This window comes from Aquarana catesbeiana, linkage group LG02 (assembly GCF_042186555.1).
Source record: "Aquarana catesbeiana isolate 2022-GZ linkage group LG02, ASM4218655v1, whole genome shotgun sequence".
Lineage (NCBI taxonomy): Eukaryota > Metazoa > Chordata > Amphibia > Anura > Ranidae > Aquarana > Aquarana catesbeiana.
In genome coordinates, this window is record NC_133325.1 from 379,624,640 (window position 1) to 379,650,533 (window position 25,894).

Genomic DNA, 25,894 nt, shown 5'->3' on the forward strand with positions numbered 1-25,894 from the left:
TACACTCACTACTTTACAGCAAAGTGTCATTTCTTCAGTGTTGTCACACGAAAAGATATAATAAATTATTTACAAAAATGTGAGGGGTGTACTCACTTTTGTGAGATACTGTAAATATTTGAGTATACCATCACTAGCAACAAATACCACTGTTTATGGGCAAAGGAAAGCTTCACATTTTTATAAGACACAGTTTCTGTTGTCAGTAAAACTTTCTAAATTTAAGATTAAAATGTATCATTGTCCTTTAGGCCCCATGTACCCTGAACTCATTCAATGTTATCTTATGTGTACATGTACACAGGTTCGTTTACTGTCGTTTTTAGGCAGTTACGTTTATAGACCTTTTTTTGAAGGCAAAAAAATTAGTTCAGACGCCGAAGTTTCCGACGTTGCAGATGCCAAATGCGGCTAAACGCGGTAACGCATTGCGTTTATAGGCGTTTTTCATTTTTGGTCATTTAAAAAAAAAAATTTTTTTTTTTTTTAGAAACGCTTCTAAATGCAAAAGCGGCAAAACAACGCTAAACGCAGCCAAATGGACGTTGCAAACGTGGGTTACTATCTGTCAAGTTAGATCATTCAGGAGAGGTTGTAAAAACGTCCCGTGTACATGAAGCCTTACAGGGGCCATAAGTAAATAGAATGTCATTACAGTTTATTTAATTACATTTGACACATTAGCACATTGTGCTTATGTCTCCATAAAACATTTTCCCCCACATCAATAAATGTAACACTTATAATTGGTGACCAAAAACAAGCCACATATCTGGGATAAGGCTAACCTAATGTTTAATAAAGTAACAAAACTATAGATTAATCCCACACTACATATATATATATATATATATATATATATATATATATATATATATACACATACTCCTTGTACAATAAAGTATTATACTTAATTGATTGGTTGCAGAGTTACATTTCATGCTATTACTGTGTATTATCCCCAAAAAAAAACATTTTAATATAATGTTATTTAGGAGAGACCCTCCTAAAATATGTCTCATGTATATTGCACCACAGCTTCCATTTCTTTCAAAATGTTATTAGTTAACTAGAGTTTCCTTAAGAATAATTATACACACATTTTATTGTTAATTAGATCATGTTAATGCAGAGTGACCCTATTCCAAAAACTGACTTTGCACCTGTCAGTAGAATAACTAGGACCTTGAATAATAAAAAATCAAAAGGAGTGAAATTTTACAAAGTATAACTTTACATATGAAAACGTGCTGGCTGCTCCTGGAATAAAGAAACAAATTATTACTTTAGTCAAACTAATAATTAGCCTGATAATTACTAAATATTGTAATCAGGTAGGACAAAATAAGTTATAGCTAATACCAATAAGAGACCTTGCTTACCAGAGCTTACAAGCTAATATTAAAAATGAAGACTCTAATTATCTAACTCCCCTAACCCCCCTGTATGTGCTACATATAGCACATATAATAGGATGGTAGCACTGTTTTTACCATGGATCATTCTTCACTATTCTTTTTAGAGAATAAGAAACAAATATAAATTTTGAGTTCCCTTTTACCAAATAAATAAATCCCATTGCTATCTTTGTTAATACTACTAAGTAGGCACATATATAAAGATGACGGTATACCTAATACTATACAATAAGTTAAGGACATGACACAATAAACAACAAAAGCTACAAGGGAGAATAAGCACCCTACCTACAAGAGTGATATACTAAATATAAAATGCACCTTTCACTACTGGAGTCCATAATATAAAAGACAGAATACATATTATAATCTACAATTTATATTCTAATAAAATGGAGACATATGCCCATGATAGGCATTTGGCACCCAGTCATGTTAAATCAAACCCTCCTTGTCCTGATAAGACTTTACCAACTCAAGGATAACAGATTTACGACTTTGGGAAAATGAACTTGCAATAACCCTACCTTTTGTGTTATCTGTCCTACAGTTTTTATCTATACAATCCTATATGTATGTATTAATATATTGGTTTCACAAAAAGGTACAATATTATTACAAATTATTATTATACAGGATTTATATAGCGCCAACCGTTTACGCAGCGCTTTACAACAGGAGGGCAGACACTTACAATACAAATCAATACAGGTGGGATCAGAGGGCCCTGCTCGTTAGACCTTACTATCTAGAAGGGAGGGTCAAGTGGAAACAAAAGGTAATCACTGTGGGGGTGAGCTGATGGAGAAAATGAAAAAACAGTTGTTGTTAGGTGTGGGTAGACTTCTCTGAAGAGAAGGGTTTTCAGGGTTCGTCTAAAAGCTAATAGAGTAGGAGATAAGCAGACAGATTGGGGTAGGGCATTCCATAGGATTGGAGAGGCTTTGGAAAAGTCCTGGAGGCAAGCATGGGAGGAGGTGATGAGGGAGCTAGAGAGCAGAAGGTCTTGAGAGGAACAAAGAGAACGAGTAGGTTGCTATTTAGAGACTAGGCTAGTGATGTAGCTGGGGGCTAAATTGTGGATGGCTTTGTACATAGTTTTTAGTATTTTGAATTTAATTCTTTGGCCGACCGGATGCCAGTGGAGGGATTGACAGAAAGGGGTAGCAGAGACAGAGCGATTGGTAAGGTGGATGAGTCTGGCAGCAACATTCATGATGGATTGAAGAGGTTATAGACTATGTAGAGGTAAGCCAATGAGAAGGGAGCTGCAGTAGTCGAGGCGAGAGATGACTAGCGAGTGAATTAAGAGCTTTGTTGTGTCATTGGTTAGAAAGGGGCATATTTTGGAGATGTTGCGGAGGTTGAGGTGGCAGGATTTGGACAGTGTTTGGACGTGGTGCTTAAAGGAGAGTTCAGCGTCCAGGACTACACCTAGAACCTTGGCATGTGGGGATGGGCTTATTGTTGTGCCATTGATTTTGATCGAGAGATCAGGGGCATATTGGGGAAGAAAAATTATAAGTTCGGTTTTGTATAGATTGAGTTTGAGGAAGTGGTGTGACATCCAGACTGATATATCTGATAGTAAATTAGTGATACGTGAGGAGACAGAGGGAGTGAGCTGAGGGGTAGAGAAATAGATTTGGGTGTCATGAGCGTAGAGGTGACCCAAGGAGGAGGTGTAGATTGAAAATAGAAGCGGTCCAAGAACAGAACCTTGGGGGACCCCAACTGAGAAAGGAAGAGGAGAAGAGGAAGTAGAGTTGTAGGAAATGCTAAAAGGTACAGTTGGATAAGTAGGAAGAGAACCAGCGAAGAGTACAGTCATGGAGACCAAAGGCGTGGAGTTTTTTGAGGAGGAGGTGGTGGTCAACCGTATCAAAGGAGGCAGAGAGGTCCAGGAGTAGGAGTACAGAATAGTGTCGATTGTTTTTGGCCGTTAGTAGATCGTTTCTTAGTTTTAGGAAAGCAGTTTCTGTGGAGTGTTGAGGACAAAATCCAGACTAAAGGGATCAAGAAGGCTATTATGAGCAAGGTGGATGCTCAGTCAGTTGTAGACCAGATGTTCGAGGAGTTTGGATAAGAAGGGTAGAAAGGTGATGGGGCGTAGGTTGTTAAGATTGGATGGGTCCAGTGAGGGCTTTTTAAGTATGGGACTGACAAGTGCATGTTTTAGAGAGTTGGGGAAGATGCCAGAAGAGAGGGAGAGATTCAAGATGTGGGTTAGTGAGTGTAGCATAGAGCCAGAGGGTGAACGTAGCATTTGTGAGGGAACAGGATCCAGAGGGCAGGTGGTAAGGTGGACATTAGCAAGTAGTTTAGCAACCTCGTCTATAGTGGTGGGGTTGAAAGAGGTAAGTAATGATTGTGCCTGTGGGCATGAAGTGTAAAGCATGGAGGGTATCAGAACAGTAGAGATCTCCTCACGAATTGTATCAATCTTCTGTTTGAAGTGATTGGCGATCTCCTGGGCAGTGAGTGAGTTGGCGGGTGGAGGCAGTGGAGGACGAAGTAGAGAGTTGAAGGCAGAGAAGAGTTGACGGGGACGGGATGATACGTTGCTAATGAGAGTGATAAAATAGGTCTGCTTGGCAGTGAGGAGGCTGAAATTGTATTTTTGGAGGGCAGATTTATATTGGTTGAAATCTCTCTGAGACTTAGTCTTACGCCAAAGGCACTTGTGAGCACGGCTACATTTTTTCAGACTTCTAGTAACATCTGTTTGACAAATTATATTACATGTACATATATATATATATATATATATATATATATATATATATATATATATATACACAGTGGGGCAAAAAAGTATTTAGTCAGCCACCAATTGTGCAAGTTCTCCCACTTAAAAAGATGAGAGAGGCCTGTAATTGTCATCATAGGTTTACCTCAACTATGTAAAACTGTATAAGGGTAGAAAACCGCGCTCAAGAGCAGAAAACTGGGAAAATATACTACAGCTGCAACAAAAACCAACTAATATAAAGCTGGCAAACAACAATATATAAAAATGTAAGTGTGCTTGCAGTAAATTGCAAAAATTAGTGACTACAAAATAATCATAAGTGATACTTAAGAGAAAGTGAAAAGTTAACAAATATAAGTGACCAAATAAAAGTGACAAATAAATTTAAAATTGGGAGTGATTCAAAATACATCAAAAAAGCAGATGATACTAAGGAAGTCCATTCATAAGTCCAAGTATAATAAGGGCAAGCAGATCCAATGGAAGAAGATTCAGTTGAGTAAAAAAACTTTTATTACTCAAGGGGAGGGGGTGGAACACTCTCCGCCATAAAAACATCACTGCAAACATTCAATTTGCTTCCATTTTTCCCCTATTTAGTGATGTTTTATTCCTTTTTTTTGGTTGTTACTTTTTGAAATAGGTTTCCTGTTATATATACAATGCATGTCTGTTCGGTAGCGATATTCCCTACACATCTCTTTTGTTTATTTTGTTTTTATTATTGCCGATTTCCTCTTTCGCTCTTACAGAACTCCATCTGCATGATATACATCAGATCGAGGCTTGGTGTTCTCTCACGCAGCATTGTTGTTAATCACGTTACGGCACCCAAACGAAAACGAGGTCTGGTTGCCGTTCAATACTATAAAGGTGATGGTTCAGTGCGTCGCCCGTGCCTCTTTGAAGACGTCATTTATGACGAAACATGTAGGGCGTGGCTACACACTATACGCCATCACGCTACAACGCCCCATGGTTTCTTGGTACTCGAGTGTATGATACTGTTTTAGCTTGCCGGAAATTTTTACTTTTTTTTCTGATGGCGGAGAGTGTTCCCGCTCCCTCCCCTTGAGTAAGTTTTTTTTTATTCAACTTACTATACTATTGGAGTTCTTTCGATTTTTGCAATCATGGTCTTCCCGACCAATGAGTGTTCCTTTCAGATTGGGATTTTGGGTCTGCTTGCCACTGGAACGGCATGGACATTTAAAGACACAGACAGACTGGAGGTCCATTTGTCCCTGCAGAGGGCTCTATCTGCCTGCGAGTAAAACCTTTCTCTTCAGGAGGTCCACCATTTCTGGTAAGAGCATAGTCTTATCATTTTCTGGATTCACCATCAATTCGGGGACCCTCTTCACATCTTTCTTCCCCTCTCTTTCCCTTTCGGGTGAGGGTGGATGAATTCTGGATGCTGAATCTTCTTCCATTGGATCTGCTTGCCCTTATTATACTTGGACTTATGAATGGACTTCCTTAGTATCATCTGCTTTTTTGATGTATTTTCAATCACTCCCAATTTTAAATTTATTTGTCACTTTTATTTGGTCACTTTTTTGTTAACTTTTCACTTTCTCTTACGTATCACTTATGATTATTTTGTAGTCACTAATTTTTGCAATTTACTGCAAGTGCACTTACATTTTTATATACCTCAACTATGAGAGACAAAATGTGGAAACAAATGCAGACAATCACATTGTCTGTCTGATTTTTGAAAGAATTTATTTGCAAATTATGGTGGAAAATAAGTATTTGGTCAATATCAAAAGTTCATCTCAATACTTTGTTATATATCCTTTGTTGACAATGACAGAGGTCAAACATTTTCTGTAAGTCTTCACAAGGTTGTCACACACTGTAGCTGGTATGTTGGCCCATTCCTCCATGCAGATCCCTTCTAGAGCAGTGATGTTTTGGGGCTGTCGCTGGGCAACACGGACTTTCAACTCCCTCCAAAGGTTTTCTATGTGGTTGAGATCTGGAGACTGGCTAGGCCACTCCAGGACCTTGAAATGCTTCTTACGAAGCCACTCCTTCATTGCCAGGGCAGTGTGTTTGGGATCATTGTCATGCTGAAAGACCCAGCCATGTTTCATCTTCAATGCCCTTGCTGATGGGAGGAGCTTTGCACTCAAAATCTCACAATACATGGCCCTATTCATTCTTTCATGTACATGGATCAGTCGTCCTGTTCCCTTTGCAGAGAAACAGCCCCAAAGCATGATGTTGCCACCCCCATGCTTCACAGTAGGTATGGTGTTCTTTGGTTGCAACTGAGCATTCTCTCTCCTCCAAACACGACAAATTGTTTTTCTACCAAACAGTTCTACTTTGGTTTCATCTGACCATATGACATTCTCCCATTCCTCTTCTGGATCATCCAAATGCTCTCTAGCAAACCTCAGACGGGCCCGGACATGTACTGGCTTAAGCAAGGGGACATGTCTGGCACTGCAGGATCTGAGTCCCTGGCGGCGTAGTGTGTTACTGATGGTAGCCTTTGTTATGTTGGTCCCAGCTCTCTGCAGGTCATTCACTAGGTCCCCCCGTGTGGTTCTGGGATTTTTGCTCACCGTGCTTGTAATCATTTTGACCCCACAGGGTGAGATCTTGCGTGGAGCCCCAGATCGAGGGAGATTATAAGTGGTCTTGTATGTCTTCCATTTTCTAATTATTGCTCCCACAGTTGATTTCTTCACACCAAGCTGCTTGCCTATTGCAGATTCAGTCTTCCCAGCCTGGTGCAGGTCTACAATTTTGTTTCTGGTGTTCTTTGACAGCTTTTTGGTCTTCACCATAGTGGAGTTTGGAGTGTGACTGTTTGAGGTTGTGGACAGGTGTCTTTTATACTGATAACACGTTCAAACAGGTGCCATTAATACAGGTAATGAGTGGAGGACAGAGCACCCTCTTAAAGAAGAAGATACAGGTCTGTGAAAGCCAGAAATCTTGCTTGTTTGTAGGTGACTAAATACTTATTTTCCACCATAATTCCACCATAATAAATTCTTTCAAAAATCAGACAATTTGATTGTCTGGATTTGTTTCCACATTTTGTCTCTCATAGTTGAGGTATACCTATGATGACAATTACAGGCCTCTCTCATCTTTTTAAGTGGGAGAACTTGCACAATTGGTGGCTGACTAAATACTTTTTTGCCCCACTGTATATACATTTACACATACAAAGCTAACTGCTTCATTCAATATTGTCTAATTATTAATATTTACATACATACATACACATCAGTGTTCTCTTATTCAATGTATTTTAACAGTTTTAATGAGGACACAAGCAGACCTTTTTGACCCTGTCAAACTAAATTAATATACATAACTTTCCCATATTCCACATAATTACTTTTTTAAACCACCAGTATAAGAAGTTTTATCACTTATTCTTGACAATGTTTATTACCTTTAAGGAATGTTATCTTATCAGACTATAGTTCAACTGCTGTCAAAGTGTTTCTTTTCTAATTAGTGAACTTAAAAACTAAAAATGAACTATCCTAATGAACTTTTACCCAGTAAACTTGTGACTGTCTTATAAAAGATACCAGCATTAAGCAGAGAGGTCATTTTAAAGTTCAACATTTAAAAATGAATATATATTTATGGAATAACATAGTATACATTAATAAAGATTAATAACTATTGCTTTACTATTGAATAATAACATTGATAAGACCACTACTATATAATAATAATAATAATTATTATATTATCAATAAAACATATGCAAATTAATATGAATAATATAAAATATATTGGTTAATATGAAATTCTACTATAGTAACCCTGGAGGAGCTGCAGAGTTCCACAGCAGAGACTGGAGTATCTGTACATAGGACGACAATAAGCCGTACGCTCCATAGAGTTGGGCAGGATGGCAGAGTGGCCAGAAGAAAGCCATTACTTTCAGCAAAAAACAAAATGGCATGTTTTGAGTTTGCGAAAAGGCATATGGGAGACTCACAAAATGTATGGAGGAAGGTGCTATGGTCTGATGAGACTAAAATTAAACTTTTTGGCCATCAAAGAAAACTCTATGTCTGGCGCAAACCCAACACATCACATCACCCAAACAACACCATCCCCACTGTGAAACGTGGTGGTGGCAGCATCATGCTGTGGGGATGTTTTTCAGCAGTCAGGACTTGGAAACTGATTAGAGTTGAAGGAAAGATGGATGGTGCTAAATACAGGGATATTCTTGAGCAAAACCTGTACCATTCTGTGTGTGATTTGAGGCTAGGACAGAGGTTCACTTTCCAGCAGGACAATGACCCCAAACATACTGGTAAAGCAACACTTGAGTGGTTTTAGGGGAAACGTGTAAATGTGTTGGAATGGCCTAGTCAAAGCCCAGACCTCAATCCAATAGAAAATCTGTGGTCAGACTTAAAGATTGCTGTTCACAAGCGCAAACCATCCAACTTGAAGGAGCTGGAGCAGTTTTGCAAGGAGGAATGGCCAAAAATCCAAGTGGTAAGATGTGGAAAGCTCATAGAGACTTATCCAAAGTGACTTGGAGCTGTGATAGCCGCAAAAGGTGGCTCTACAAAGTATTGACTTTAGGGGGGTGAATAGTTATGCACATTTTTTCTGTTATTTTTTCCTATTTGTTGTTTGCTCCTAAGTTATGGGCATGTTCTGTAAGTTAAATGATGCAAATCCTCAAACAGTCTATGTTAATTCCAGGTTGTGAGGCAACAAAACACGAAAATTGCCAAGGGGGTGAATACTTTTGCAAGGCACTGTAGATTGTGTGCTGCACAATGAACATAGAGCGCATTCTTTTCCATCTTTGCTATGCGAGCCTGAACACCAGAATAAACACCACTCGTTGTTGCTGCACCATCATACCCCTGACCATGAAACTTTGATATTTCAAGGCCCTTGCTCTCTATGCAGGCAACAATATTGCTAGCAATCTGTGCTGCACTTTGATCTTCAATGGCATGGAACCCTAAGAAAGCCTCATTTATTGTTATACCGCAGGCTCGCCGATTCGTATCTCTTTCCACAGACACATATCGAAATATCTGACTCATCTGATCTACTTTGGATATGTCCTGGGTTGTGTTCATTATTATAGAATACAATTGTGTTTTTTTTATTTCTGAAACAATTTCACTTTGCATTTTATTGGACAGAATTTCTATTAACTAATTTTGTATTTTGGGGCTCGAATATTTAAATATGCCTTGGGGTAACTGGAGAAGTACAAATCATAATAAAAATACAATTGGTGGGGTCCTGATGACCAGTATCATTGGTCAATTCAGGTAACCGGTTACTGGCTCACCTAATAGGGTGGTGTTCCTTAACAAAACGGGAGAAGTAGTCAAAAAAAAGGGGAGTGGGAATAGAACTCCTTGCCTTCAGTGAAGGAAAAGGAACAAACTGCAGTTTAACCTGATATAACTTTATTAGAACAATTAGTAGAAAAAAATATTTATCATTGAAAGGAAAGCATAAACAATATGAAATTGCACATGGTAAAAACTGACAATGTTGTCACTTAAAAACGCATGCCCATGAGCTCAGCCATATCCCAGTCATCCACACGTGTTAATCATCTCAAGTTATTAAGAGTGACTTAATATGTAATGCTTACATGTGTTAGGCGAGGTGAGTTCTGGGAAACCTTGGTAGCACAAGTCAGTATCCGTATTGTGCTTAACCATGGACCTCCAGACTCCCTATATGCCTATAAAGCTGCTGCATTAAGTCTTTACAGTGTTGAAAAAAGCAGTAGTCATCACAGACCAATAAATGCAATTCTGGCTGGAAAGTATCCCTGCTAGTTAGTGAACAAGGCAGGTATGATTTCTGAGTATAGCACTGTCAATCATAGAGATAGTCAGGGCTTTTTTTCTCAGAGAATAGGTGCAGGAACTCCCCTCGTCTTAGTCACCCCTTGTCTCTGCCCCCTACCCACCTCTGACCAAAGTCCCTTGATTCCACCCCCTAGCCACCTACCAGTATTGCCCCTTTTAGAGAATACAGAACCAAGTATCATTTTGTGGTGCTAAATCATTTGTATGGAACATGTTAATGATAAAAAGAAAAGCAGTAAAATAGATCCCCTGCAGCCAGGAACAATAGAATCCCAGCAATAGATCCCCACACAAAAATAGACTCCCCCAGCAACAATGGACTCCACCCCAACAAGAATAGATTCCCTGCAGCAACAGTGAATCACCCACAACAAAATATCACACCCAGTAACAAAATATCCATTCAAGCACCATTAGAACCCCCCCAGCAGCAACAACAGAACTCCTATCAGCCAGCGTCAATAGATCCTCCAGCGGCCAGTAAAAATAGACCTCTCCCTCAACAGTAGATCCCTTCCAGCAACATAAGACCCCCCCCAGCAACAATAGATTCCCCATCAGCAACAATAGACCCTCACACAAAATCAGATCCCCACCAGTGACAATAGATCCCCCAGCAACCAACATCAATAGACCTTCCAGCACACCACATGCTATTACATACATTCAGTGCTGGAGGTGCTGGAACTGCGTTCCCCCGCGTTCCCACTGAAAAAAAGCCCTGGAGATAGTAGAATAGTAAAATGCAGCACGCTGTTAGTAATTCAGCACCATGTTTCTATGAAACATTAAAGATAGCAACCCATATAAGTTGGATAGGAAAATATAGTCAGCTGAGTCAAATCACAGAGTCTCAAAAGATGTTCAGGCTGTGATCGCTTGCTGGATATACCAGTTGAAAAGAAACTCACTGTTTAGACGATATTAGATTGGTCTTCAATTGCAGCGACAAGGTGGTGAATCCAGAGTCCTTTGCAGGGGTCCACAGGTGTGCAGGATGCGAATCTCTGTATTCCTAGTCCTGGTGACACGCACAGGATGTTATCCACGCAAAACCAGCATGGGGCCACCTGGCCATTTACTTCCAGTTTTCGGTTGTTCGTGGATTTGCAGTTTGCGGAGATAGGATAAGGGCTAAAGAGTGATGAAAAGCCCAGGTTGGCTATCAGCAGAGGGCATGTGTAGGCGCACACACTGACATGTTTCACCCACATGTTGCCGGTTATGCCATTAAATTCTGTACTCTGCCAGTAGAGGTTGCTTGGAAAGATGAGGCCCTTGTGGCTGCTTTTTCTCATGGTCTCTCAGATACCATCAAGGATGAGATAGCAGCCCGAGATATACCCACTGAGCTGAAGAAGTTGATCACGTTTGCCATCCTCATGACTCAGAGATAGACTCCAGACTCAGAAAAAGACTTCCTTTTAAGGAGGGCTTGTGGAAGCCTCCTGTACATTTGTCTCCGAACTTTGCAGTCCCACCCTTGCCGCCCTCACCTTCCATGCCTCCTGGTACTGTGAAGATGAACCCATGCACTCGGGCTTCACGTGTCTCTCTGCGGATGAGAGAACCCTTAGGAGGATAGAAAGATGTGCCTTTATTGTGGCCAGGCAGGTCACTTTTTGAAGTCTTGTCCTACCCGTCCAGGGAACGCCTAAACCTTGAGGTCCTGTCACGAACAGACCTTTGGTGGCATTGTTTCTTTCCCAGTTATTCAGAAGGATAAGCCCCTGGTTTCAGTTACCCTTTCTTGAGCTGAGTCGTCCGTCGAGATACAGGCTCTAATTGACACTGGGGCTGCAGGCCTGTTCATTGAGGCTGCCTGTGTATCGAAGCACTCGATTCCGCTGCAGCTGCGTGACACTCCACTCGCCATTGAGGCTCTCTACAGCCTGACCATGTGACTCATGAGACTGTTCCATTGTCCATGGCCGTAGGTGCTCTTCACCATGAGATAATCAAATTCCAAGTTATTTCCTCACTTAAGTTTCCACTGGTTATTGGTTATCCTTGGTTACAGAGGCACAACCCCTCTTTTGATTGGCTCTGTGCTGAGGTTTTCTCTTGGTCGCCACAATGCAGTAAGACATACTTCCAGAAGGTAGCCAAGGTCCTGTGCACCTCTTCACTCTCCTCCCTGCTGGAGGAGTACTGCGATTTTAGAGATGTCTTTGACAAAGGTCAAGTCGATGGATTGCCTCCACATTGGTCGTATGATTGCGCAATTGACCTTCAACCTGGTGCCATACCCCCTCGTGGCCGTGTTTACCCTTTGTCAGTCTTGGTGGATTGGGCCATGGAGGAGTATGTTGCAGAAGCACTTTCTCGAGGTTTCATTCGCAAATCCTCATCTCCTGCTGGGGCTGGTTTCTTCTTTGTGAAGAAGAAGAGTGGTGGACTGAGACCTTGTATTGATTATAGGGGTCTCAATCGTTTCACGATTAAGAATGCCTATCCCATTCCATTGATTACGGAGTTATTTGCCCACCTCAAGGGAGCAACGGTTTTCACAAAGCTTGATTTGAAAGGGGCATACAATCTTGTGAGGATTAAGGAGGACGACGAGTGGAAAACTGTGTTTAATACCAGAACAGGCCATTGTGAGTGCCTTGCAATGCCATTTGGCCTTTGTAATGACCAGGCAGTTTTCCAGGAATTTATTAACGATATCCTCCAAGATTTGTTGCAGTTATGTGTGGTGATTTATCTCAACGATATCCTCATGTTTTCCAAGTCCCTGGAGAGCCACCACACAGATGTCTGTCATGAGCTTCAGAAACTGAGAGAAAACAATCTCTATTGTAAATTGGAGAAGTATGAATTCCATTGTGATCTGGTTAAATTCCCGGGTTATGTCATTTTCACTGCTGGTTTTTCAATGGATCCAGAGAAACTTTCAGCAGTCCTACAGTGGCCCCGACCCATGGGTTTATGTCCTCTGCAGCGTATTCTTGGCTTTGCCAACTATTATCGGAAGTTTATTCGTAACTTCTTGTCTCTGGTTAAGCCCCACACTGATATGACCAGAAAGTACAGTAACCCGCAGAGTTGGTCTCCGGAGTCCTCGAAGGTACCACTGTGCCAATTTTCATTCTTACTGACCATAAGAATCTCACACTGTTGCCTGAGGCTAAACGCCTCTCTCCCAGAAGGGCGCGATGGGCTATGGTACTAAGAATGTAAGGGCTGACGCTTTATCACGACAATTTTTCTCCACTTCTAAGATGGAGTCGGTTCCGGTTCCTGTCATTCCTCCTGATTGTATTCTGGCTACGGTTTGCACCAGTCTCACTTCTCCTTTGGGTGACAAAATTCTTGCTGCTCAGGTCCATGCTCCTCCTGAGAAACCTTGTGACCGCTGCTTTGTCCCAGAGAGTCTCCGTACTGCTGTGCTCCAGGCTTACCATTTTCCAAAGGCTGCTGGCCACCCTGGGAAGAATCAACTCTTTTGAGCCATTTCCCAACTATACTGGTGGCCTGGTCTACATGCTGTAACCGCCTTCGTAGCTGCCTGTTCCATATGTGCTCAGAGTAAGACTCCATGACACCTTCCAGTGGGCCTCCTACAACCCCATACCCAATGGAGAGAGACCCTGGACCCACCTGTCTATGGATTTCACTGTGGAGTTACCCAACTCCCAGGGCAACACAGTTATCCTTATGGTGGTTGACCAGTTCTTGAAAATGTCTCATTGTATTCCACTTAAGAAGTTGCCCACTTCTAAGGAACTGGCCTCCATTTTTGCTCGGGAGATCTTTCGCTTACATGGCTACCCAAGGTGATTGTCTCGGACAGGGGTAGTTAGTTTTTGTCCCGGCTCTGGCGAGACTTTTGTGCACAGTTGGGAATTCAGTTTGCTTTTTCCTCTGCGTATCAGTCTAATGGGGCCGCAGAATGAGACAATCAGTCCTTGGAGCAATTCCTATGTTGCTATATTTCTGACCATCATAACAACAGGTCAGACCTCTTACCGTGGGCGGAGTTTGCTCACAATAGTGCCTTGAATTCTGCTTCGCAATTGTCCCCGTTTATGGCGAGTTATGGTTTCCAACCTTCCATGTTGCCTGACTCATTTGTTCCGCAGAATATTCCTGCATTAGAGGAGCAGCTCTGTGGTCTTCGTTCCAGTTGGGCACAAGTCCAGGAGGCTTTGCGACATGCTAATGATAGGTACAGACTCCATGCTGACCGCAGACACCTGCCTGCCCCTTCCTACCAGGTTGGGGACAGGGTCTGGCTGTCATCTCGCAACCCTCGACTTCGTGTTCCCTTTCTAAAGTTCGCACCTCAGTTTATTGGGCCTTTCCGTATTCTTCACAGGATTAACTCAGTGGCTTACGCATTAGCCCTTCCTTCTATTATGCATATTTTGAATGTATTTCATGTCTCCTTTTTAAAACCTTTGGTCTGCAACCGCTTTACCACCTCGGTGCCTTGTCCTCACCCTGTACAGGTTGAGAACCATGAGGAGTATGAAGTACAGTCCATTGTTGACTCCCGTAGGTTCAGTGGGCGCATGCAGTACCTGGTGCATTGGAAGGGGTACGGTCCAGAGGAATGCTCTTGGGTCTCATCCTCGGACGTACATGCCTCTGTCCTCCTCCGTGATTTCCATAGACGTTTTCCCCTCAAGCCTGGTGGTCCTCCAAGAGGGAGGGGTCATTGAGGAAGGGGTACTGTCAGGGCTGGGCTCAGCCCTTCCTTCTCAAAGCTGGCCACTCAGCTGTTGGCTAATTGCCAGCTTCTATCTCTCCAAAGTGACTCACCTGTTGATGATATCCTGCTCATCAGTCCTGCCTACTTAAGCCGTCCAGTTCAGATGATCTCTGCCTTCGCCTTGGTTACATCTCTAGAGACGCTCTCCCATGTTCCTGTTAAAGACTTACTTGGCTGAAATTCCTTCTGGCTACAGATCCTGCTTGCTGTTCTACTACACTCATCTCTGGCTCCCTGACGTTTTGGCTTGTCTGACTATCCGTTCTGGTTCCTGAACTCTGGGTATGTTTTGACTATGTTTACTCTGTTTACTTTTTTATTATTATTAAATAAGTGTGATTTAACTGTACTTCTCTCTCAGTCTGATTCATGGTTTTTGACAAAAAGTTAGAGCTCCAAAAAGAGGTGGTGATGTTTTTCAGCTTCTATGCAGGAGAGAAGTTTTATGTATATTTTATTTAAAAATTCGGATCCCACAGGGCTTAAATCATGACTGGGATATCATGCATTTTTACGAATAATTTAGTTCTATTTTTTGTTGCTTGCATTTAACTTTCCTCTTGCTGGATACTGTAGTGCATTTTTTCATGTAGTCTTACTTTTTTTTGGGTACCTTTAACAGTGAGATGTATTGGGATATACAGTCAGGTCCATAAATATTGGGACATCGTCACAATTCTAATCTTTTTGACTCTATACACCACCACAATGGATTTGAAATAGAACAAACAAGATGTGCTTTATCTGCAGACTTTCAGCTTTAATTTGAGGGTATTTACATCGAAATCAGGTGAATGGTGTAGGAATTACAACAGTTTATATATGTGCCTCCCACTTTTTAAGGGACCAAAAGTAATGGAACAATTGGCTGCTCAGCTGTTCCATGGCCAGGTGCGTGTTATTTCCTCATTATCCCATTTACAAGGAGCAGATAAAAGGTCCAAAGTTCATTTCAAGTGTGCTATTTGCATTTGGAATCTGTTGCTGTCAACTCTCAATATGAGATCCAAAGAGCTGTCACTATCAGTGAAGCAACCCATCATTAGGCTGAGAAAACAAAACAAACCCAACAGAGAGATCGCAAAAACATTAGGTGTGGCCAAATCAACTGTTTGGAACTTCCTTAAAAAGAAAGAACGCATCGGTGAGCTCAGCAACACCAAAAGACCCGGAAGACCACGGAAAACAACTGTGGTGGATGACTGAAGAATTCTTTCCCTGGTGAAGAAAACACCCTTCATAACAGTTGGCCAGATCAAGAACACTCTCCAAGAGGTAGGTGTATTTGTGTCAAAGTCAACAATCCAGAGAAGACTTCACCAGAGTGAATACAGAAGGTTCACCACAAGATGTAAACCATTGGTGAGCCTCAAAAACAGGAAGGCCAGATTAGCGTTTGCCAAACAACATCTAAAAAGCCTTCACAGTTCTGGAACAACAGCCTATGGCCAGATGAGACCAAGATCAACTTGTACCAGAGTGATGGGAAGAGAAGAGTATGGCGAAGGAAAGGAACTGCTCATGATCCAAAGCATACCAACTCATCAGTGAAGCATGGTGGTGCTAGTGTCATGGCGTGGGCATGTATGGCTGCCAATGGAACTGGTTCTCTTGTATTTATTGGTGATGTGACTGCTGACAAAAGCAGCAGGATGAATTCTAAGGTGGCAATATTATCTGCTCATATTCAGCAAAAAGCTTCAGAACCCATTGGACGGTGCTTCACAGTGCAGATGGACAATGACTCGAATCATACTCCAAAAGCAACCAAAGGGTTTGTTAAGGGAAAGAAGTGGAATGTTGTTATGCAATGGCCAAGTCAATCAACTGACCTGAATCCGATTGAGCATGCATTTCACTTGCTGAAGACAAAACTGAAGGGAAAATGCCCCAAGAACAAGCAGGAACTTAAGACAGTTGCAGTAGAGGCCTGGCAGAGCATCACCAGGGATAAAACCCAGTGTTTGGTGATGTCTATGCAATCCAGACTTCAGGCTGTAATTGACTGCAAAGGATTTGCAACCAAGTATTAAAAAGTGAAAGTTTGATGGATGCTTGTTAATCTGTCCCATTACTTTTGGTCCCTTAAAAAGTGGGAGGCACATATACAAACTGTTGTAATTCCTACACCGTTCACCTGATTTGGATCTAAATACCCTCAAATTAAAGCTGAAAGGCTGCAGTTAAAGCACATCTTGTTCGTTTCAGTTCAAATCCATTGTGGTGGTGTATAGAGCCAAAAAGATTAGAATTGTGTCAATGTCCCAATATTTATGGACCTGACTATATACATGGATATTTAGAATTTTGTGCATTTATGCTTTATGAACTTGAGATCCACTGATCCCAAGTTTATTGATTTAATGCTTTATTGTATGATTTGATTAATGGACTCTTCAGGGTTGAATTATGTATCCAGATTTTTTCTATGATTTCTTTTGCTAATAAAAGCTAAATGCTTTTATTGCTCTTCTTTATCGCACTTGTCTATCGCTTTTCTCTGTCTTTTGATGTTTTACTAAGAGGAGGTTAAGGGCACTAATTAATACAGGTGTAGGCTGCTATATATACACACGGCATATAAGGCGATATCCTTGACTACCTCTATGTTATGATTAAGCACTCTTCAGTGTGAAACGCGGTAACTGTATGTCAAGTCCCTGTGCTGTGTGTCCCATCATGGATTAATAAAGGACTTTTATCGAACAGTACCAGCAGTGTGAGGCCATCTCTCAATTTCTCCCTGATTTTATGCGGTGGCGAGCCGGGGTCGGCACATGTCAGTTATCCCCATGAGTATCTACACCTGAGCGCTATAGTTCTCTTTGTTGAAAGGAAAGGCTTGCAGCAGAGTTCCTGTGAGAACAGTGCTGGAGACTAGGTGAGGAATGCAACAATAGCTGCATTTTTTTATTCTTAAAGAAGTTGGGCAAGTTATTTAAAGTAAAACCGTTAACTGGAAATCTGCTTTAAGGGAAATCAAAATGTATTTATTCTGACTCTGCAAGGACAAAAAATTGTTGTTTGTGCAAAATATCAATCATGGTGAATGCTGATAAACTTTTGGTATATGATCTCTTTCCTTGAATTTTCTGGTCTTTTCAATGCTCTGTAGAGTTTTAGGCTGGGTTCACACTGGTCCGACAAACGCTCCGACATTGGGAGCTCATGTCGCATGACGTGTGAAATCCAATGTTTCCCTATGGGAGCCGTCCTAACTGGTCCGACACAAGTCGTTCCGACTTTAGAAATGCTCCCTGTACTACTTTGGTCCTCCTTTGATCCTACTTCAGCCTATTGACTATCATTGAAGTCGGATCAAAGTTAGATCGCCGTCTTGCATGATCCAACTTCGGCACGCGACTTGTGCTCAGCGGCAAAAGAGCAGAAGATAGTGGAGGAGCCCGGCAGAAGATCCGGAGAGCGTGGAGAAGAACCGGAGAGATGCCCAAAGCCGGAAGAAGACCCCCGGAGCTGTCTAATAAATTACTTACTAATCTGTGTAGTGGTTTTTTTTATTGACACTTTTTCCCTAGGTGAATGGGTAGGGGTACCATGTACCCCATACTCATTCACATAGGGTGGGGGGCCGGGATCTGGGGGCCCCCTTATTAAAGGGGGCTCCCGGATTCCGATAAGCCCCCTGCTCGCAGACCCCGACAACCAACGGCCAGGGTTGTTGGGAAGAGGCCCTTGTCCTCATCAACAAGGGGACAAGGTGCTTTGGGGTGGGGGGGGCCCGCAGCGCGCCCCCCTCCCCCAAGGCACCAACCCCCCCATGTTGAGGGCATGCGGCCTGGTACGGTTCAGGAGGGGGGGCGCTCGCCCGTCCCCACCCCCATTCCTGACCGGCCGGGCTGCGTGCTCGGATAAGGGTCTGGTATGGATTTGGGGGGACCCCCACGCCGCTTTTTCGGCGTAGGGGGTTCCCCTCAAGGTCCATACCAGACCCAAGGCCTGGTATGCTCTTGGAGGGGGAACCCATACCGTTTTTTTATTTAAAATTTGGCGCAGAGTTACCCCTAAAGATTCATACCAAACACAGTGCCGAGCATTGGCGGGGATCCAAGTCGGATCCCCGTTCATTGAAAGTCGGACACATGCCGGTTTCATGTTGCAGGGCAAAGTCGGATCCAAAGTAGGACGGCTGTCGTGTTGCACCAGTGTGAACCCAGCCTTACTCCCTCTTCTGTAACATGATCAATCTGTTTGCCACATTCTCTATAGCACAACTGTTGTCCATTTATTCGTTATTGATATCAGTAATAAAATTAAACTTGCAATGTTTCTGGGGAAGTGCTTGTCAAACAAAGAATCAAAGGTGTATTTAAAAGTACGTCTCATTCTTTTTTTCATTTGTTTTTGTATGCTGCATACTGAATACATTGAATAAGGTGAGGAAGAGTAATTGCAGGCATTTAGGTTGGTAAGATAAATCTAAGATTGATAAAAAAAGCCTCAATATGTTAATAAAACACATGCATTCTGTTTCAGGTTAACACAAAAATATGTGATGATCTTTTTACCTGCTCTGCCGGTAAGTTTTATTTTGTTACTGTACTACATCCTGTCTCCTGTGTCTGGGATCTATTTCTACATATTCACATTTTCTAATGTCATTTATTTTAATTATTATTGATGGTTTGTTTTCAACTTTTGTGTTAACAGCGGTAGGGTGGGCTGTCAAGAGGAGAATGCACTTTATTTAGGGATTTGGAATTCTATTAAAATGGGAGTGGTTCTACAAGAAGCATATTGTCAACCTATTGTACAATGATAAAATGTATAATACTGTCTATACAGTAAAATTTATCATAAGGACAGAAGCACAGGCAAAGTACATTGGTAAAATTATTTATATGTGTGTTTATCTACCTTCAACTAATTACAACATATAGGACTCATTTACACTTTCGGCAGCCCTTGCCACCCCTCTAAAAAGCGATCCATGGTTGACAGGTGGCTGGGAGGTGATATATTGCCTCCTCACTAGGGATGAGCTTCGAGTTCAAGTCGAACCCATCGCGTATTTCGAACGTTATGGGCCGTTTGCGCCAAATTCGAGTGGCGCGTCACAACCCATAATTCACTGCGGCATCGCAGTGCATTGCTGGCTGATGATTGGCCAAGCATGCACTATGACCCGCATGCTTTGGCCAATCACAGCGCGGTAAGAAGGGAGAGCCATAATTGGCCAAAGCCAGGGTGGCTTTTGGCCAATTATGGCTCAGGGGGTTTAGTACATGCCCCACACTAGTAGGCAGGCGAGTCAGTTAGCTGCACTTACAGTGTATTGTGTGTGTATATGCATCCTAGGTGTTGTGTGTGTGTGTGCATATATATATATATATATATATATATATATATATATATATATATATATATATATACACTGTATTCAGTTTAGCTAGATCCGTTCCTGTTATTCTCTTCCTACTGACAGGCGGGCAGGTGTTTTTACAGTATTTAGAGCTATCTGAAGAAAATTGCTGGTGTTCTTCTGATCCTATTAGTCCTATTATCTACAGTATTTACAGTTAGTGTAGTGCGTCCTCTGCACAGTGTGCACCTAAAGCTACCTGAAGAAAATTGGTGGTGTTCTTCTGATCCTATTAGTACCGCAGGCAGCTGCAGTATTTACAAGTTAGTGTAGTGCGTCCTCTGCACAGTGTGCACCTAAAGCTACCTGAAGAAAATTGGCGGTGTTCTTCTGATCCTATTAGTGCCGCAGGCAGCTGCAGTATTTACAAGTTAGTGTAGTGTGTCCTCTGCACAGTGTGCACCTAAAGCTACCTGAAGAAAATTGGTGGTGTTTTTCTGATCCTATTAGTACTGCAGGCAGCTGCTGTATTTACAGTTAGTGCAGTGCGTCCTCTGCACAGTGTGCACCTAAAGCTACCTGAAGAAAATTGGTGGTGTTCTTCTGATCCTATTAGTACCACAGGCAGCTGCAGTATTTACAAGTTAGTGTAGTGCGACCTCTGCATAGTGTGCACCTAAAGCTACCTGAAGAAAATTGGTGGTGTTCTTCTGATCCTATTAGTGCTGCAGGCAGCTGCAGTATTTACAGTTAGTGTAGTGCGTCCTCTGCACAGTGTGCACCTAAAGCTACCTGAAGACAATTGCTGTTGTACTGCTCCTATTAATGCCACAGGCAGGCAGCTACAGTAATTACAGTTAGTGTACTGTGTCCTCTGCACAGTGTGCACCAAAAGCTACCTGAAGAAAATTGGTGGTGTTCTTCTGATCCTATTAGTACCACAGGCAGGCAGCTGCAGTATTTACAGTTAGTGTACTGTGTCCTCTGCACAGTGTGCACCTAAAGCTAGCTGAAGACAATTGCTGTGGTGTTCTTCTGATCCTATTAGTACCACAGGCAGGCAGTTGATTCTGCTAGCTGCAGTATCAGTATATATATATACATCCCAGCTTTGTGCAGCTACATCTCACTGCAGGCCATTAGTATGTCTGGAAGGCCAACAAGGAGAGGCAGACAGTCACAAGCCAATAAAAGAGGGCAAGCAGGCTCTGGGTCTAGAGGCAACAGTGCTGGTCGTGGAGACGGTGCATCCTCATCAGCACGTGGCCGTGGGACATGCTTGTCCTTTTTGTTGAGCCGAAACATGCGGAAGATTTGGTAGAGTGGATGACCAAGCCGTCCTCATCCTCCTCATCCTCACATAAGCTCAGAGTACTTTGTCTGGCAAAGCAGCTGCCAATGCGGCCTCTTCCCTCAGCTCAATGGCATCAGTCAATCCTTTCCTAGCCTCACTATGTCCTCCTGAGGAGTCCCCCGAACTGTTTGACCACAGTGTTGGGTACATGCTCCAGGAGGATGCCCAGCGTTTTGAAGGCTCCGATGATGGTACCCAGCTAGAAGAAGGCAGTAACATGAGCCCAGAGAGAGGGGGTATCCAAGAAGAACAGCAATCTGGCAGTGATGTTCCCTCAGCTGCAGCATACTGCCAGCTTTGCTCCAGTGATAAGGAGAGAGGATGATGAGGTCACTGACTCCACGTGGGTGCCTGATAGGAGAGAGGAGGAGGAGGCACATCTCCGAGGCAGGATGCCCTCCAGGGGCCAGCTTAAGGGCAGCACACCGACTGCATCACACCGCAGAGCTCCGCATGTGCAGGGCGCTGCTGTCTATTTGCGTTATTCCAAAAGTTCTTTGGTGTGGGCCTTTTTTGAGACGAGTGCATCAGATCCCACCACTGCTATTTGCAACATATGTCTCTAGCGTATCTCGCGTGGCCAAAACATCACCGCTTGGGCACCACATGCTTGACCAGACATATGTCGACTTGCCATGCAGTTCGTTGGCAAAAGACACACACCAAAGAACAAAGCGGACCTCTCCTTGCTCCTCATCAGCTGGGATCTCCAACCCCACTATACCTTCAGTCCTCTCTGAAACCTACACTGAGAAGAATGAAGGTGTACAATTAGGTGTGTCACAGCCAAGTACTTGCGGGCAATCTGCTATCAGTACATCGACATCAGATTGTACCAGGCAAATTTCCCTGCCCCAGCTGCTGCACCGCCGAAAGAAGTTCGCTCCCAGCCATCCACATGCCCAGCGGTTGAATGCTAACTTGGCTAAATTGCTAAAACTTCAACTGCTGCCTTTTCAGTTGGTAGACTCTGCCCCCTTCCATGAGTTTGTGGAATGTGCGGTTCCTCAGTGGCAGGTTCCCAAATGCCACTTTTTCTCACGGAAGGCGATTCCGGCTCTCTACCGGCATGTGGAAGGCAATGTCTTGGCCTCGCTGGACAGGGCGGTCAGCGGTAAGGTGCATATTACCGCTGACTCATGGTCCAGCAGGCATGGACAGGGACGTTACCTATCTTTCACCGCACACTGGGTGACGCTTCTGGCAGCTGGGAAGGATGCAGCACAGGGTGCAGTAGTGTTGGAGGTTGTTCCGCCACCACTCCTCCAAAATTCTACTAGTGGTGATTCTGCCACACCTCTCTCCTCCACCCCCTCCACTTCTTCTTCCTCCATGGCCTCTTCCTGTGCTTATTTGTCCTCGGAACCAGCGGTGCTCCGTAGGCGTTCAAGGGGCTACGCAAGAACGCAGGTAAAAAGATGCCATGCGGTGCTTGACACAGGATGATTGATGTCTGATTACAGGACTCACATCAGCGCCCCACTACACGGCTTCCTACTCTCTCTCTGGTCCCATCCCTTGCGACAATGGCACCAACCTCCTCTCCGCCCTCCGACAGGGACAACTGACCCATGTGCCCTGTTTGGTTCACATCCTTAACTTGGTGGTGCAGCGGTTCTTGAGCAGGTACCCAGGCTTACAGAATGTCCTGAGGCAGGCCAGGAAAGTCTGTGTGCATCGACTCCTACTTGCAAACGGAAGGAGACAACAGGAAGTGGGATGAAATCTACCCCTAGGAAGGGAAATTTTCTTCTGTAAGAGTTAATATGGGAAAAACATGTCTCCTCTTCACTGATGCTTTATCACCAATCCTTGTTTCACTAAAAACCCCAAATTAAAAAAAAAAAAAAAAACATTTGTAATTGGGACAGAAAGTGAGGTGAAATCTTCTGAACAGGTGCACAGACAGCAAAACAAATGTTACAGGGGTGATAACCCTTCCCCATGTTTTCCAAAAAGCTTAAAAATAGATTTTTTGGCTGGAAGGAGAAGAAACAAAGAGCCCCAATAGTGAACTATGCCAAATTAGTAAAAACGTATTAAAATCAAGAATTAAAGCATTAAAGCATATAAGCATATAGCGCACAGTAAAACAAAACGAGTGCCGAGCTTGTGCTCAGGACATCATTTCCTCTGTCCAAATGTTTCTACGCATGTCGTCACTGTCACATGACTTCATCAGGGAATAGAATACGGATGTAGGAAGTGTCTTTAACTAGTTTAAGCTAAGTATATTGACTAGTGGCCATTTTCTTGAAGCCGCGTATTAGATAGTACTATGGCGGCCATTTTCTTGTAGGTATCCTCAAGGCTACAACCGCAGCCATCTTCCCAGAGTTTAACACAGGACAACGCCGTGGAAGCAGCAAGGGGGAAGGGGGAAATGGAGTGAGTATATACTGTTAGATCAATAAAAGAAACATACCGATCTAGCATGAATAAAGCTAAAATAAAAAGCCAGTGACACATCGGGAGATCACATTAAGTCCCAATGGTCAAGGTAGGGTAAAACATGTATCACGATCAACACGAGAAAAAAAAGAGGTGATTTATTGACCAGTGCTGCATAATAGACAGTAAATAGAAAAAAATATAATTATATATATATATATATATATATATATATATATACATATATATATATATATATATATATATATATCCCAAAGGGGGCAGCAATTAACCAAGGCTACAATTACTCAAAAACATGTATCTCTATTGGTAAGGTGAAGTCAGCACCAGCCAATAGGATACTGCAATTAACAAGTAAGTGTGGAATTAAAAAACCCGCTGGGGACATAGTAAAAAAAAAAACAGTGTTGGGGACACCGGAAATTAGGTCAGGTACCAGACAATTAATACAATCAGTTATGAACATCATAGAGGTAGAGGCTGATACATGAAGAGTACTGGAATGAACATGAAATTTAAATTTTAAAATAGTAGTATCACTAATAAAACAATTTAGGTTGAAATCTATATATTTTTTTTTTGTAAATTCTTTATTTAAGAAGGAAGAACTCGCGGGAGTACAGAAACCACAATAGATTAATTTACTGTGAAATATACAAGCTGTATATCCCTATATATATGTTAACAGATTCATAAGAGCACTTTATGTGAAATCTCCTAGAGGGATAGAGGCAGGATGTGTGTCTAAGGAGTCCTCCGCACTCCACATGACCCTTTTATTTTTTCCGGCATATGCCATTTATTTTTTAAAGGGAGTAGGTGAGGGGTTAAAAGAAAAGTAGCGGCACGCTAATAAGTGAAGATTTTGATGAATAAACAAAATTGTGATATCAAATTGTGATTATAATTTCTGCTGCAGCTGTCACTAGTGTGCTCCCACAAATGACAATATGAAAATGAAAATGTGACAGCGCTGCAATAATACAATCGATAATATACCAAGAAAAAACTTTCCAGTGATAATGCAATATATGAAAAAATTAAAAATAAAATGAATCAAAATATGATAATATAAGTCCAATAATCAATAATAGGAAATCCTCCACAGTGATGATTCTTCTAACAAAACTTTATCCTGAGTGTTCCCACCACCGCATGCAATGACCGCTCACCTCCTTTATGCGACCCCAAGGGGTCAAATACGCCTTTTGCACTTAGTGCCAATAAACCCTTCAAGGAATCCTTTAATCAGCTCAAATGACACGATCAATGGCCCACATAAGTCTCATCCGCTGTGCTGCTTTCACGTTTAAGACCAGTATTGTGGAAATACATATGAAAAAACAAGAAAAGGTGCCTCTTATAGTGCAGTATCCGAGGGATTAAATGATAAAAGCTTCCCCCCCAGCTAGCAATAAACTCACATTTATTAAAACATTTAAAAGCATAGAATATACATATATGAACGGTCTCGATCAGTCCACCGCCAGGCTCCACCTCTACTAGTTTCGCCACCTCCCACATGGCTTCATCTGGAGGAGATGCCAAGTGGCTGTGGTGGGACCAATATATAGTGTACAGTGTGAATAAAAAGTGATTACCTTAGTTGGATACAGCTGTGGCATTCAAAGACTCCCGCACATGTGCAGTAGCGCTTCCTCGTGTCATTAGGACACAATGTAAACAAACGGCACACCGTTTAGGAAGCACTTCCGATTTAGACAACCGGAAGTCGCCGCTTTGTGAACACTTACAGTCACAGACTGAATAAAACCTAATAGGCTTCTAAAACATGGCCGAAAATGAGGATATAATAACATATAGAGGTGGAACCCTCAATGAAATGAATATTACACCATGCATCTTAGGAACAGTGTAAACAATGCGTACATAGCTTGGTAAATAAGTATATACGAAAATATGCACTGGATTAAGAGTAAAAATCAGCATATATACCCAAAATAAAAATAGCAGGAATGGAAAAATTAATTATGCCGATCTTCATATAGATCATTAGCGATACCTATATTGTGACGCCAGCTTCCGATAGATGAATAAATTAGGCAGAT

At 42.3% G+C, this 25,894-nt stretch overlaps 1 protein-coding gene across 1 annotated transcript in view; it reads left to right on the forward strand.

Moving 5' to 3' along the window:
- Positions 1-25,894, forward strand: part of LOC141128072 (multidrug and toxin extrusion protein 2-like) — a 540,585-nt gene that overhangs the window by 164,873 nt on the left and 349,818 nt on the right. Inside the window, exon 5 of the mRNA XM_073615139.1 lies at positions 19,234-19,276. Within this exon, the coding sequence (XP_073471240.1) occupies positions 19,234-19,276 (43 nt within the window). The remainder of the gene's footprint in view (positions 1-19,233; positions 19,277-25,894) is intronic.